The 16,190-nt window shown below is 40.4% G+C and overlaps 1 protein-coding gene across 1 annotated transcript in view; it reads right to left on the bottom strand.

The window, feature by feature from the left end:
- Window positions 1-1,635: 1,635 nt before the first annotated feature.
- Window positions 1,636-16,190, bottom strand: part of GPATCH1 (G-patch domain containing 1) — a 31,342-nt gene continuing 16,787 nt past the window's right edge. The window contains exons 8-20 of the mRNA XM_067471106.1: window positions 14,172-14,319; window positions 13,836-13,915; window positions 12,654-12,858; window positions 11,303-11,575; window positions 10,529-10,710; window positions 8,650-8,777; window positions 8,301-8,440; window positions 7,268-7,434; window positions 6,640-6,868; window positions 5,582-5,701; window positions 5,198-5,322; window positions 3,225-3,373; window positions 1,636-1,951 (exon numbers count right to left, since the gene is read on the bottom strand). Of these exons, the coding sequence (XP_067327207.1) occupies window positions 1,921-1,951; window positions 3,225-3,373; window positions 5,198-5,322; window positions 5,582-5,701; window positions 6,640-6,868; window positions 7,268-7,434; window positions 8,301-8,440; window positions 8,650-8,777; window positions 10,529-10,710; window positions 11,303-11,575; window positions 12,654-12,858; window positions 13,836-13,915; window positions 14,172-14,319 (1,977 nt within the window). The 3' untranslated portion in view covers window positions 1,636-1,920. The remainder of the gene's footprint in view (window positions 1,952-3,224; window positions 3,374-5,197; window positions 5,323-5,581; window positions 5,702-6,639; window positions 6,869-7,267; window positions 7,435-8,300; window positions 8,441-8,649; window positions 8,778-10,528; window positions 10,711-11,302; window positions 11,576-12,653; window positions 12,859-13,835; window positions 13,916-14,171; window positions 14,320-16,190) is intronic.

Raw genomic sequence — 16,190 nt, 5'->3', positions numbered from 1 at the left:
TCATAAATGTACAGCAGAATAACTTATCAGCAGCAGCGTGACCCAGCACCAGTAGTGAAAAACACACACATACCAATGTTCTCTCTTCCACAGGCAGCTTTTCGTTGTAGTAAAATAATATAGTTGCACTATTTACAACAACAAAGTTTCCATAACTCAAATAAAGTTCTTTACATTTCCTTTGTTTCCAGGCTGAGGTTCTTCCTCATGCATATAAACAGCTTTGCTCTCACAGACCCTCTTCTCACACCGAAGTTACACAGGAGTTTCACACAGTAGATTTTTACACACAGCAGCCTTCACACATGATGGCCTTAGTCTGGGGCCTCTCTCACCAAAGCTTCTGAAACCAGGACTTCTCACACTGAGGCCTACCTCACACTGAGACCTTCTTACACTGAGGACTCTCTCAGACTGGCAAGTCTCTCACACTGAGCCAGACTTCCAAGTTTGGGTTTCTTTCTCCCCAAACGTTTAGTTGCATAAATGCAAGCCTTCTTTGAGTGTGAATGCCTTCTCTTTGGGTACATATGGTGCCACCTAAACCACAGAACTCAAGACATATTCAACCAAGGAAATTATTGTAATTCAAGGAGAACTAGAAATACAGCAAGAGAAGGTTAACGTTTAAGGCAAGTGAAACTCAGTTAATATTGTTGACTTACAATATTAAGATGTGGACTCATGTCCACATCTAAAGCTCTTCAATGACTTTAAAGCGTTAGGGCAGTTTCTCAACCTGGGGGTTGGGAACCCTGGGGGAGTCGCAAGGGTTTCAGAGGGGTCACCAAAGATAATCAGAAAACACATATTTCTGATGGTCTTAGGAACCCCTTTGGCAGAGAAGGCTGAAGATCTCTCCGCCTGTCCTCCTCTTCCTTTTTGGAAACAGACGGTGAATCCCCCCACCAAAAGCCTTCCTCCTCCTCTCTGAACACTCCAAAACTTAAGATCAATACTCACCAAACCCTTTCAGTATTTTCTGTTAGTCATGGGAGTTCTGTGTGCCAAGTCTGGCTGAATTCTATCGTTGTGGGGTTCAGAATGCTCCTTGATTGTAGGTGAACTATAAATCACAGCAACTACAACTCCCAAATGTCAAGGTCTATTTCCCCCAAACTCCACCAGTGTTCACATTTGGGCATATTGAGTATTCGTGCCAAATTTGGTCCAGATCCATCATTGTTTGAGTCCACAGTGCTCTCTAGATGTAGGTGAACTACAACTCCAAAACTCAAGGTCAATGCCCACCAAACCCTTCAAGTATTTTCTGTTGTTCGTGGGAGTTCTGTGTGCCAAGTTTGGTTCAATTCCACCATTTGTGGAGTTCAGAATGCTCTTTGATTGCAGGTGAACTATAAATCCCAGAAAGTCCAACTCTCACATGACGAAATCAATCCCTCCAACTCCACTAGTATTCAAATTTAGGTGTATCGGGTATTTGTGCCAAATTTGGTCCAGTGAATGAAAATACATCCTACATACCAGATATTTACATTATGACTCATAACTGAAGCAAAATCACAGTTACGAGTTAGCAATGAAAATAATGTTCTGGTTGGGGGTCACCACAATATGAGGAACTGTATTAAAGGGTTGCAGCATCAGGAAGGTTGAGAAATACTGCATTTGGGGAAAGATTGGTAAAATCATTTTATTAAAATGTCCTCATGCAGAAATTTCCATGATCAATTTCAACATTGTAATATTTACAGTTGAAGACTCTTCTCCAGCATTCTACTTTTAAATCTGCATTTTTAACTAAAACACACAAAAATCGACATATATTATTTTAGGCTATCAAATATCCAACATAAATACATTATATACAAGACATTCACATATGCTTTATGCTGTCGATCTGCCATCATAGAGGAGATGTCTTCCAATCACAAGATAAACAACGGCCAAGAATCCAAGCTATCGCTTTACAAGTGGAAGAGTTTTCAGCCTAAACAAACAAGAAATAGAGAGAAATGATACGAATTGATAAACGAGTGAAATAAACATTCTAAAGCAGTTATCATAGAATCCTAGAGTTGGAAGAGACCTCATGGGCCATCCAGTCCAACCCCCGCCAAGAAGCAGGAAAATTGCATTCAAAGCACTCCCGACAGATGGCCATCTAGTCTCTGATTAAAAGCCTCCAACACATTCCGGGGCAGAGAGTTCCACTGCTGAACAGCTCTATCTCACAGTCAGGAAGTTCTTCCTAATGTTCAGGAGGAATTTCCTTTCTTTCCTGTGGTTTGAAGCCATTGTTCTGCGTCCTAGTCTCCAGAGCAGCAGAAAACAAGTTTGCAAGACATTCACAGCTCTTTAAGCCGCTCCTCATAGGGCTTGTTCTCCAGACGCATGATCATTTGAGTCGCCCTTCTCTGGACACATTCCAGCTTGACAATATCTCTCTTCAATTGTGGTGCCCAGAAATGGACACAATATTCCAGGTGTGGTCTAACCAAGCCGGAATAGAGGGGTAGCATGACTTCCTTGGATCTAGACCAGCGCTTCTCAACCTGGGGGTCGGGACCCCTGTGGGGGTCACCAAAGACCATAAGAAAACACAATATTTTCTTTTGGTCTTGGGGGTTTTGTGTGGGAAGTTTGGCCCAATTTTATCGTTGGTGGGGTTCAGAATGCTCATTGATTGTATGTGAACTATAAATCCCAGCAACTACAATTCCCAAATGTCAAGGTCTATTTTCCCCAAACTCCACCAGTGTTCACATTTGGACATATTGAGTATTTGTGCCAAGTTTGATACAAATCCATCATAGTTGAGTCCACAGCGCTCTCTAGATGTAGGTGAACTACAACTCTAAAACTCAAGGTCAATGCCCACCAAACCCTTGGCAGTATTTTCTGTTGGTCATGAGAGTTCTGTGTGCCAGGTATGGTTCGATTCTATTGTTGGTAGAGTTCAGAATGCTCTTTGATGGTAGGTGAACCATAAATCCCAGCAACTACAACTCCCAAATGAGAAAATCATTCTCCCCCAACCCCATTTGGGCATATTGGGTATTAGTGCCAAATTTGGTCCAGTGAATGAAAATACATCCTGCATATCAGAGATTTACATTACGATTCATAACAGGAGCAAAAAGACAGTTCTAAAGTAGTAACGAAAATAATTTTATGGTTGAGGGTCACCACAACATGAAGAACTGTATTAAGGGGTTGCGGCATTTGGAAGGTTGAGAAACACTGGGTTAGTACTTTATTACCTTTTAATAAGTTCCTTTGGTGATATATCTGCAGTCTCGCCATCACCATTGCTGTCGCTGCTGCTATCGGCAGTGCGAGAGCCGCCATTTCGTTCAGGCTTCTTGCTTTTGCTTTTGCTCTTGTGCTTGGATTTCTTGTGTTTCTTTTTCTGCAAATAAGAAGTTCGGTTGTGATATTTATTATGTGCTTCTTTGTATTTTATTAGGTGCTTCTTTGTATTTTGTTGTGTGAGAAACCCCACAAAATAAGAAGAGACCCTCAAGGAAATCAGCCAAGTTGCCCCTTTACTCTATGAATACGAAGGAATAATAATTATTTCCTAGATAAAAGGGTTGAGAAAATTAATAATATTAAGACTGTCTTAGAAAGATCCACACAAAAAAGAATTCCTGTATTATGTTCAGTGGGTTTTCCTTCTAGCCATGCTTTTATAGTATTTTTGTTGATAGAATAAATGATACAGGAACAATAAAATAAATGAATTGTATATGTTTTTAAAATATATTTGCTTAAGAGAGCCTAAAGCGGGCATGGGACAACTTCGGCCCTGTCAGAAATATTAAAAATTAACTAGATATTTGTAATTACAAAAATGTGAGTGAAACACTGAAAAGGTTAAATGGATCCAATGACTCAGCAAAAGCTGCAGTTCTATATAATCAGGTGTGCCTGTAGCTTAGTTTGCCCTCAGTCTGTGAGAAGCCTCAGTGTGAGAAGGCCTCAGTGTAAGTTCGCCCTCAGTCTGTGAGAGGTCTCTGTGGGAGAAGAGCCTCAGTGTGTTAGTAGGGCTCAGTATGATTAGGCCTCAGTGTTAGTTAGCATCAATGTGAGAGAACCATCAGTCTGAGGGAGCCCTCAGTGTTAGCAGGCCTCAGTTTGTGAGAAGTCTCTGTGGAAGAAGGGCCTCAGTGTGTTTGCCTCAATTTGAGAGAGCCGTCAGTCTGAAGGAGCCCTCAGTGTTTGCAACCCTCAGTCTGTGAGAGATCTCTGTGGGAGAAGAGCGTCAATGTGTTAGTAGGCCTCAGTATGATTAGGCCTTAGTGTTAGTTAGCATCAATGTGACAGAGCCATCAGTCTGAGGGAGCCCTCAGTTTTAGCAGGCCTCAATCTGTGAGAGGTTTCTGTGGAAGAAGGGCCTGTGTGTCTGCCTCAGTTTGAGAGAGCCATCACTCTGAGGGAGCCCTTAGTGTTAGTAGCCCCCAGTCTGTGAGAGATCTCTGTGAAAGAAGGGCCTCAGTGTGTTAGTAGGCTTCAGTAAGATTAGGCCTCAGTGTTAATTCGCCTCAGAATACGAGAAGTGTCAGTCTGAGTGAACCCTCAGTGTGAGAGAGGCCTCAGTGTGAGTAGGCCTGGTGTGTGAGAAGGCCATATGTGTGAAAGCTGCTGTGTATAAAAAAGCTATTGTGTGAAACTCCTGTGTAACTTCGGTGTGAGAAGAGGCTCTGTGAGAGCGAAGCTGTTTACCAGCATGAGAAAGAAACCCAGCGTGGAAACAAAGAAGGAAGTGTAAAGGACTTTATTTGTGTTGTGGAAACCTTGTTCTTGTAAATAGTTAAACCATATTATAACATTAGTCTGTGTGTTTTTGTTCTTTTTATCACTTTGGGCTACTTTATTTGTGTTATGGAAACCTTGTTCTTATAAATAGTACAACCATATTGTTTTGCTATAAAGAAAAGTCCTCTATGGAAGAGATCACATTGGTCTGTGTGTTTTTTTTGTTCTTTTGGTCACTTTTGGTTATTGGTGCTGGGTCACGCTTCTGCTGATAAATTACTCTGTTGTACATTTATGGGAAGGGTCTTTTGTTAATAAGCCCATTTGCCTACCAGCTGTTAAGAATTGTGGGAGTTGTAGTCCAAAACACCTGGAGGGCTGAAGTTAGCCCATGCCTGCTCTACCTCCTCCAGTGTCATCTATTTACCTGGAAGGGAATGAATGATTTCATATCCCATTTATTACAACAAATCACCTTTTCTTTCTTGGGTTTGTGTTCTCTTTTGGACTTGTGTTTTTCTCTGCTCTTCTTAGGCTTCTCTCTCTTAGAAGCTTCAGGGGAACTTGCAAGCTGTATTTCCACAGGCTTCAAATGAGTGTCTAAAAGCAGCAGAGCAATGAAAACAGATTAAAAAATAGATCAAAAGCTACTCAAAGGGTGCCTGGTGATCGTTTTTTACATTTCTGAATCTTTAAACTAGAAAATCTGCAATACTCTATAGAAATTCTTATGTATTTACCTCCACAGAGATATTAAATTCCTTGCACACATCCCTATAAAATACAAACTTAAATAGATATATAAATGCAAAAATATACATAGTTCTCCACAGATTTGCATATGCTGAAACATATTTACCAGAGTGAATAACAGGAGGTAATTTTGGTCCAAATTCTTCTCCTTGATCAATGGCTTCCTTCAAGGGCGGATTTACAACAACAGAAGGTTCTGGTGTGGCGGCTCTATTTGCTTTAACACCTGATAGGTGATAATAAGAAAGTGTTTGCAAATGTGTCGTCGAAGGCTTTCAGGGCCGGAATCACTGGGTTGCTGTGAGTTTTCTAGGAAACAATCAGGACCATCTAACACCTCCCAACAAAGGACTCCCCCAGACAGGAAACAGCCAGACTTTGAAGCTTCAAAGCCATTCAGTGCTAACCAATGTGGCCAATTGCACATTCACGCATGCCTCAAACAGATATTATTAATTCTCCCACCGTGGACATTATTCCACAGATATATATGTCATCTGTTGGGGACCCCTCCCCCAGCACCAACTGCTGCTCTGGGCCAGAGTGGTGAGGGGGGGACAGAGGACAGTTCCACCTTGTCTCCTGTGCTATTCTAATAATATAATATAATGTAATATAATATATTTTATATACATATAATATTTATAATATTATAATGTAATGCAATATAATGCTAATAATAATAATATATTATTACTATATATTTATATTTACATGTAATATTACTAATAATATTACAATATGATGGTATAGTACAATATAGTAATATTTAATACTGATATTGTACTATGCTAATAATATAATATATTGTGTGTGTGTGTGTATGTATGTGTGTGTGTGTGTGTGTGTGTGTGTGTATATATATATATATATATATATATATATATATATATCTTGTAAGCCACTCTGAGTCCCCTTCGGGGTGAGAAGGGCGGCATAGAAATGTCGCAAATAAATAAATAAATAAATAAATAAAAACTCCACTTGCCTAGTTTTCAACAGACCTCACAACCTTCAAGGATGCCTGCCACAGATGCAGGTGAAACGTCAGGAGATAATGTTTCTGGAACATGGCTATACAGCTTGGAAAACTCACAGCAACCCTGTTTGCACATAGTTCATCAATTTGGGCCAAAACAAAGTATTGAACAAACCCATTATTACCTTGAACATCAGGTAAAGGAGAAGAGTGCTTTGTACTTTCAGAAACTGGTTCTGCCTCTGCTGCTACTGCTTGCACTTCACCATCACTCTCTTCTTCTTCTTCTTCTTCCGAAGATGATTTTTCATCTGAGGAGGAGCTGGCAAAGATGGCTTTAAACAGATCCATGGACGGTCTTGTTTCTTCTTCATCTACTACTTCTTCATTCCTGCTCGTACTTTCACTTACTATCTGAAAACAAGAAGGAAGTATAAAGAACTTTATTTATGTTATGGAAACTTTGTTTTTGTAAATAGTGCAACCATATTATTTTACTACAACGAAAAGCTTCCTATGGAAGAGTTAACATTGATCTGTGTGTTTTTGGGTTTTTTAATCATTTTTGGCTACTGGTGCTGGGTCACGCTGCTGCTAAGTTACTCTGGAGGAGGGTATTTTGTAAATAAGCCCACTCGCCCAACAAGATGGTTGTCCACCCTCTGCTTTAATACCTCCAGAGGTAACAGGTCACAATTGCAACAAGGTATGGAGGTCTATCAGTTCCATCATCAATATTCTATGACCAGAAAATAAAGTGGAAAAATCAAGTAGATTAAAGAATGCACATTGAAAACATGGAGTCATTTATACCTCGTTGGCAACAGGTTCTTCCGTCTTTTTTTGGTCCATTTTTTCAACTGGCGGCTGCTCTTCCTGGACATCGACCTTTGACCTGGCTAAACTGATGAACTCACCAATAGCATCTTTCTTCTTCTTTTCTTTATCGGACACATCCCATCTTGATGGCTTCTTTGGTTCTTAAAGAGATAAATATCCCTTTCAGGGTTATATATTTAAGATCTTTGGTCTTGGTCATATTGTTCCTTTATTATTTTTTTGCTCATACTAGTTGTACCTGCCACACATTGCTGTGGCTAACCTTCCCTCCTTCTTTCCGTCTTTCCTTCACTCCCTCTTTCCTTTCTTCCTTCCTTCCCTTTTCTTCTCTCCTTCTTCCTTCTCTAACTCTTTCCTTCCTTCCTTTGCTCTTTGCTTCCATACTTCCTTCTCACTTTCCTTTCCACCCTCTTCCCTTCTTTCCCTTTTTCTTTCATTCTCTCCTTCCTTCTCTACCTCTTTCCTTGTTTTGTCCCTTTTTCTTTTCCTTCTTCTTTCTCTCCTTTCTTCCTTCTCTACCTCTTTCTTTCCTTCCTTTTTGCTTCTATGTTTCTTTCTTTCTTTCTCCCCTTCCTTCCCTCCCTCTTCCTTCCCCTTTTTTCTGTATCATCATTTAGCTTTTTGAGGTTTTAAAGTCCTTTCTGTTGTTTTTTTTTTGGGGGGGGGGGTTATGAGTGATGGTCACTTGTTGGTCTGTTAGGGGTATAGTGTCCAAATTATGTGTTAATCCATCCAGAGGTTTCTGAGTTATGTTAATCCCACAAACAAACATTATATTTTTATTTATATAGATTTGTAAAAAATGTATTGGATTACAATGCATTTTACAATGCATTGACCAGGTGCGAAACAGACAAAAATGTACAGATCCGCCACCCAACACATTCCATCTGCCTATTTCATTTTCCCTTCTTGTTTCTTACCATTCAGCTTACTATTTTCATATAACGAATACTTAAGTCCTTTGATTCATATACACACAACAAGAAGCAAATAGGCCACTTACTCTCTGGGATATTATCCCGTTGTGCTCCTCCTACTTCTTTGGCTTGGCTCAGTGTGACTGATGTAGACTCCGATACTGTCAAGAAATTGAACACGGAATACTTGTCACGCTTCACTTTGGGTAATCCAACAATACACGAGCTGGAAAACAAAAATGTTGGGGTTTGCAAAATTGTAGAAGTGTGCAATTTTAGATGTTTTTTTTTTTCAAGATTTTGCATTACAATGCCATAGGTTTTCAAAAGCAGGTTGCGTATAATCTGTGCCTTTGAAATGAATCTATAAGCAATGACAACTTCTGTGTTATAGATCTCATGGTCTGTTCTTTAATCCTGATGTTCTCAACTTACTCTGAATAGGGATCAGGAACATTAAACCTTTTGCACAGCAATTTGTCCGGGTGCCATTCGAACCTCTCCCTTGTGAGCTTGCCAAACATCTTCATCTTTGCAGCTGCCTTTTTGTCATCAATATCAGCCTAAAATTAACATACAGCGATTAATAGCAACAAAAAAATACATATAAATTACAGACGACATGGTCAAACTTGGGACCTCCTACAGGCTTTTTGGACTTCAACTCCCACAATTCCTAACAGTTGGATTTGTGGAAATTGGGAGTCCAAAACACCCGCAGGAGGGCCCAAATTTGACCATGCCCAAGTTACAGAAGTTATCCTCTGACTCTTATGTCAATTGTGTCAATTGAGGACAGCATCTATATAAATAAAAATGTAATGTTCATTTGTGGGATTAACGTAACTCAAAAACCACTGGACGAATTGACACGAAATTTGGACACAAGACACCTAGCAGTCCAACAAGTGTCCATCACCCCTAAACACGCACACACACACACACACACACACACACACACAAAACCTCATCAGAACAGACTCGAAACCCCAAAAAATACACCACATATGCATATACACATATACTCATATACATATACTCATGCACACATTCATACACACACGCGCGCGCGCGTGTGTGTGTATATATATATATATATGCACAAACACACACATATATACACATATACTCACATATATATACATACACACATATATACATATACACATACTCACATACATATATACATATACACATGCACACACATTCATACACACAAATACACAAATATATACACCCATATATATATGTGTATGTGTGTGTGTATATATATATACACACACACACACACAAACAAACACACATATATACACAAATATATACAAAAACAAACACATACATACACACAAAACACATATACAAGAAGACCACAGCAACGCGTGGCTGGGGACGGCTAGTCTTATAAATAAAAATGTATTGTTTATTTGTGGGATTAACCTAACTCAAAAACCATTGGACAAATTGACACCAAATTTGGCCACAAGACACCTACTAACCCAAGGAGTGACCATTACTCAAAAAAATTGATTTTGTCATTTGGAAGTTGTAGTTGCTGGGAATTATAGTTAACCTACAATCAAAGAGCATTCTAAACTCCACCAATGATGGAATCGAACCAAATGAGGCACACAGGACTCCCATGACCAACAGAAAACACTAGAAGGGTTTGATGGGCATCTTGAGTTTGGGAGTTGTAGTTCACTTACATACAGAGGAAAACTGTGGACTCAAACAATGATGGATCTCGGCCAAACTTGGCACGAATATTCCATATGCCCAAATATGAACACAGATGGAGTTTGGGGAAAATAGAACTTGAAAATTGGGAGTTGTAGTTATGTACAATCAAAGAGCACTCTGAACCCCGTCAACGACAGAAATGGGGGGGGGGGGGGACTTCCCACACAGAACCCCCATGACCAACAGAAAATACTTAAAGGCCATCCAGTCCAGCTCCCTTCACCAGGGCAAGAAAATGTAATCAAAGCCCTCCTGACAAAGAGCCACCCAGCCATACATATAGATAGATATATATGATCCACACACACAGATATAGTATCATAGATTTGAAAGGGACCCCTAAAGAAGGACAATTATATGTTACATGTTCCAGAGTAAGCAAAACAGACAATCTTCACATCAACACTGACAAAGACACAGCAAGAAATACTGTTTACCCACAAGCATAAAGAAATTACATATATTAAAGCCAATACTTTCTCATTACTTCATTTTCCAGATTACCAGACTGGGCCACAGCAACGCATGGCAGGGGACGGCTAGTAGTCCAGTAATAATAGTAATAAGAACACACCTCCTGATCCAGAGGAACTTCTACTTTGTCGGTGTCATCTTCATGCTTTGCAGAAGTAAACCTCGAAGACAGGACAGAGCTGGAGGATTTGTAGAGCATTGCAGCACGAGAAAACTCGTCTTGCTCCCTCCGGCGTTCCCATTCTGTCATATTAGGATCAACACAGCTTGCTAGAACTTCAACTGGAAGACAAAAGGCGGCAAAATAGGCGATTCGACAAACTAAACTATGCAAAAAAGGAATTTTTAAAAAAATCAAAGCTGTTCACACTTTTAAAGCATTGAAACAAAGGAAAACCAGCAGACAACAGCCAATGTATCTACCTACATTTGTATGCTTTTCAAGATGGCTCCCACATCCAGAGAGCCCTACGACTCCCACCAATGATGGATCTGGACCAGACTTGGCACACAGACCCTCCGTGACCAACTTCAACTACTGGTTTGGTTTGGGGGCAATGACAAGAGGATGATGGGAGCTGTAGTTTATCCACATCCTTATGCATTTTCTAATGGGATCATTAATAAAATCCAAAAACAAACAATGATTATTTCTAATGTTTATCCTTACAAAATACCTCACTCAGGCATCGCGGCATACCTAAGCTAGTTCATAATGAATGTCAAATATTTTAGAGCATTTTTCGTCCAATTGTCAGTTCTTTTTAACTTTTGTCATTTTCTTCTTTTCACCATCAAGAGCATTAAGCTTTGATCAAGGCGTCAAAACAATCTTATCACAAGGAACAAGAGTTGTATGTGTTTTGACAATTACCTTTTGTATCATGTTTGAGACTTGCTCTGTAATTTTCATATCTCTTTTGTTTTTCTGGATCTTTTGCAAATGGTCTGAAGTCACTAGAACCTGATGAAGTTAACTGCGGCCACTTTGGTGGAGCATCATGCAAAGCCGAGGTTTGGAATCTGTTTTGCAGGCACTGCTGGGGCAGAGGTGGAGTCTTCGCCTGAGTCTCTGCCACTTGTTTTGCTTCCAGGATCCTCTCTTTGTCTTTATCTGACAAATACTCAAGAACAGAAGTTGCTGGACCTAAACAATTTTTAAAACAAGTGTAAAAAGCAACTGTAAACTTTTTGAAGATAAAATCAAGATGCTACAGAAATGATGGAATGTAATTTTAAATTTAAATATTATGTTTTCATAAATATCCCTCAGAACTCATTGAACTCAAGGTACTTTGTTTCATAATAGATAATGATAATTTGGTAAGCATGGCTTTGGTTATTGAAAACTCTACCTAGAATATGAGCTCTGCCTCAAAGCCACAAATAAATTGTCAGAAATATTAAAAAATAGCTAGGTATTTTTAATTGCAAACATGTGGGTTAAATGGATATAAGGACTCAGCAAAAACTATAGTTCAATATAAGTAGGTGTGCCTATAGCTTAGTACGCCTCAGTGTTAGTTACCCTCAGACTGAGAGAGGCCTCAGAATGAAAAGACTCCAATGTTAGTAGGCCTCAGTGTGAAATAGGCCTCAGAGTTAGAAGGCCTGGTGTGAGAAGGCTTCGGTGAAAGAAGCCCCAAGTTGAAGGCCTCATAAATAAATAAATAATGTGTCCAGAGGAGGGCGACTAAAATGATCAATTGTCTGGAGAACAAGCCCTATGAGGAGCGGCTTAAAGAGCTGGGCATGTTTTCCCTGCAGAAGAGAAGGCTGAGAGGAGATATGATGAGGACCATGTATAAATAGCTGAGGGGAAGTCATCGGGAGGAGGGAGCAAGCTTATTTTCTGATGCCCTGGAGATTAGGACGGGGAGCAATGGCTTCAAACTACAGGAAAGGAGATGCCATCTGAATCTGAGGAAGAACTTCCTGACTGTGGGAGCTGTTCAGCAGTGGAACTCTCTACCCCGAAGTCTGGTGGAGGCTCCTTCTATGGAGGCTTTTAAACAGAGGGTGGATGGCCATCTGTCGGGGATGCTTTGAATGTGATTTTCCTGCTTCTTGGAAGAGGGTTGGACTGGATGGCCCACGAGGTCTCTTCCAACTCTATGATTCTATAATTCTAGAACTAATAGCACCAAATGGTCAGAATAAATTATGTATAGAATACAATAGCAGAACATATACACTGGAAATTAACATTTTTATATACTGGGTACCTTTAAGACTAGTCTCGCCCAGCAGATCTCTCCTCTGAGAAGCAGTCTTTTGGTGTCTGCTTGGCAATGCTGCATCACTCTGGAACTTCCCTGTAGATTCTGCTAAAACTTGTACTAAATGGGGTTTTTCACTTCCGGTGTTTATCGTGGGTCGAAAGTGATGGATGGGTCTGTAATCCTTTGGCAAATCAGGAGGAGGGTAAGTCTTCAAAGAAAAAAAACAACATAACACAAAGGGAGGGTGAATATATATTCTTAAAAGACTGCTTATACATCAGCTATATCTAATGCCCTTATCAGACACTGCTTGCTATGGAATCTATTTTGTATGTCTGTATGTATGCAAGTCAATGTTTGTATGTATGTATGTGGGTATATATGTATGTACTAGCTATCCCCTGCCACGCGTTACTGTGGCCCAGTCTGTGTATATGTGTTTTGTGTGTATATGTGTATATATGTGGTTTTGTGCATGCGTTGTCATATATTTTTTATTTTTTGCCTTTTAAGTCTCTTCCACTGTGTTTTTCAGGTTTTTTTTTTTTTGAGTGATGGTCACTCGTTGGTCTGATAGGTATATTGTGTCCAAATCTGGTGCCAATTCATCCAGTGATTTTTGAGTTATGTTAATCCCACAAACTAACATTACATTTTTATTTATATAGATGTATCTGTGTATGTGGAAGTTTTCTGATTGGCTGCCACTTCCACAGGCCATTATGACTACTACGAATGACGAACCTGGACCAAACTTGGCCCACATAACCCCCATGACCCACTTTATGTTGGGACCACGGATAATGGGATTTGCAGTACTTTCAATCGCTTTGGAGCCCACAAACTACTGCAGCCTTCGCCAGTGACAAATGTGGACCGAAGTTGGAACACAGACCCCACCCGCATGACCCACTTTACATCCTGGTGCGGTTTGGGGGAGGATGGACCATGGACAATGGGACTTGCAGTACCTTCACTCACTCCCTGAGACCACTGTGACCCACACCAATGGCAGATCAAGAACAAACTTGGCACACAGAGCCCACATGACCCAGTTTACATCGTGGTGCGGCCACAATAATTAAACTACTACCTAGCAATGTCTCCTTAATCAATCCTAATTATCTAAGAAAATGGAACTGCTCTAAGAATTGTTCTACACAGGAAGAGGAGTAGTTTACCTACTTTTGGAGGAACAATAGATGCAGACGCCATTAAGAAACCGTCCAAAATTTTCCCAATGTATTTCAGCTCTTTGTTGATTCCTGGAAAATAATATCATTTAGAAGGGTTTTCAAAACACTGCAATTGTATAACATGTGCTAAATGTATATTGTCAAGGCTTTCATGGATGGAATCTCTGGGTGTTGTGTCGTTTCCAGGCTCTACGCCCATGTTCTAGCACCGTTGCAGGCAAAACGTCAGGAGAAAATGCTGCCAGAACACAGTCATACAGCCCAGAAACCACACAACACTCCATATGCTAAATAAATCCCAAAAGAACACACCCTTCTTCCACACCTGGCTTATTTGTATACTGCTTCGGTGCCGTCCAGCCATACAATCCATCGCCAGGCTCCTCATCTTTCAAAACGGTGTCATATTTAGAAAGGGATTCAGTTGCATAAATGTCAGCATCTTCCTCTTCCAAAGCACCAACACCAAAAGCCTAGGGAAAAGAACAGGGCAGAGAATGAGCACAGGCAAATATCCATTTAACAGACCAATAAAGGTGTCTACAATTATCATTTGAATAGATAATATATTCAAAACTGTTGAACAGCTCAAAACTGGAAGGATGATTGCTGTATTTCCAACATTAGGAAAGAAAGATTTATCAAGCTGAGATACGGCTTTCAGAAATCTATTTTTGGGGCATATTTATTTATTTCGTATCAAAAGCATTGCATACATAAGTATAAAACGGATAAAATAGAAGAAGCACAAGCAGTTGAATAATTTTTGACCAAAATCGGGCAACAGCAACCGCATTGTCTGTAGCTTTAAACAATTCTTCCTCTGTACATGAGGCAGGGCATTGTAGACAAGCATAAAGGTGCGGAGTTGCTTGTTCTGCCCCACAGTCATACAAGGTGGATTATTTTATGTAGTTCCATTTTGCCAGGTTGTCTCTTGATCTGACCACTCCACTTCTGAGTCTGTTCAGGGGCTTCCAGGTTGACCATTCTTGGTTTGCCCCTGGACACAGACCCTTGTGGGGGCCATCCAGTTGGGATTTCCTGGTTTAGCTGCCCAGAGGGATATTGTTGTTATTGCCGTTGTTGTTGCTGGGGGAACATTAAGAGGAGTGGTGGTTCTTATCCTGAATTGCCCTTCAAAAACAGCCTTTAGACAATGTTCCCTTCCCAAAGTATTACACTTTTGTAGACTGTTTTTTATGTATATCTGGAAAGAAAATGCATTCAATAAAAATTATTCTAAAAAAAAAAAGAAAGTAAAAGAAAAATGCTTTACTTCAGCAAACACAAAGGATAAGCAAATGTAATTGGAAAGTGCAAAAGAAAGCACGAAAGTCTGAATCTAGACACAAATTAAAGTCTCTTAAAAGTCCCAAAAGAAACACCAGTCTACTTTCAGACAACGGGCAATGAACTAAGTCGGGTTGTTGTAGGTTTTTTCGGGCTATTTGGCCATGGTCTAGAGGCATTCTCTCCTGACGTCTCGCCTGCATCTATGGCAAGCATCCTCAAAGGTAGTGAGGTCTGTTGGAACACTGGTCATTCCACAGATATATAAACCCTTTCACCTAGTTCCAACAGACCTCACTACCTCTGAGGATGCTTGCCATAGATGCAGGCAAAACGTCAGGAGAGAATGCCTCTAGACCATGGCCAAATAGCCTGAAAAAACCTACAACAACCCAGTGATTCCAGCCATGAAAGCCTTGGACAATACAATGAACTAAGTCCTTAGCAGCAGATACAAAGCAGATTCCATTGGAGTGAAAACATCAGCATCAGGTTCGTTGTTACCAGTGAAAACTGACTGCTCCTGCTTCTGATTTATAGCCCTGAATTCCCCAAGCAGAAGATGCTAGGGCATCTCCCAATTAGCTCAGCGTTTTTAGCAGCTATCCTAGCTGAATGTCATCTGTGCTCTGTCTCTTTTCGTCTCTCTAGAAATGTCGACACTTTCAAACCCTCATCATCTGATTCTTCTTCTCCCTCCAATTTCTGAGCACTTCCCTGCTCCCCTTCCTCCTCCGAAGATGAGGAATCGCTAACAGTTCTCATGCTTTCCTCTGATCTGAGTCTACTGGGAGGAGGCTGATAGCCATGCAGAGGGTGGTTTTCACAGTGCTCAACCTTATTTCTTTCACAGTTGGCAGTAATTTCCCATTGTACCTTGGGGGGCAGTGCCAGCTAGCTTGTCGAGTTTATCAACAGGTGTAGGTTTGAGACATCCTGTGATTATTCTGCATGTTCACCTGCTTCACGAACAGACTTGTGCCAAACTGGGCAGACATATTCAGCAGCTGAGTAAAACAAAACCAGGGCTGATGTTCTTATTAATTTTGGG

The sequence above is a fragment of the Anolis sagrei genome, chromosome 8 (genome assembly GCF_037176765.1).
Source record: "Anolis sagrei isolate rAnoSag1 chromosome 8, rAnoSag1.mat, whole genome shotgun sequence".
NCBI lineage: Eukaryota > Metazoa > Chordata > Lepidosauria > Squamata > Dactyloidae > Anolis > Anolis sagrei.
The sequence above is the reverse complement of the archived record's forward strand: the minus strand, read 5'-3'. Positions and strand labels throughout refer to the sequence as shown.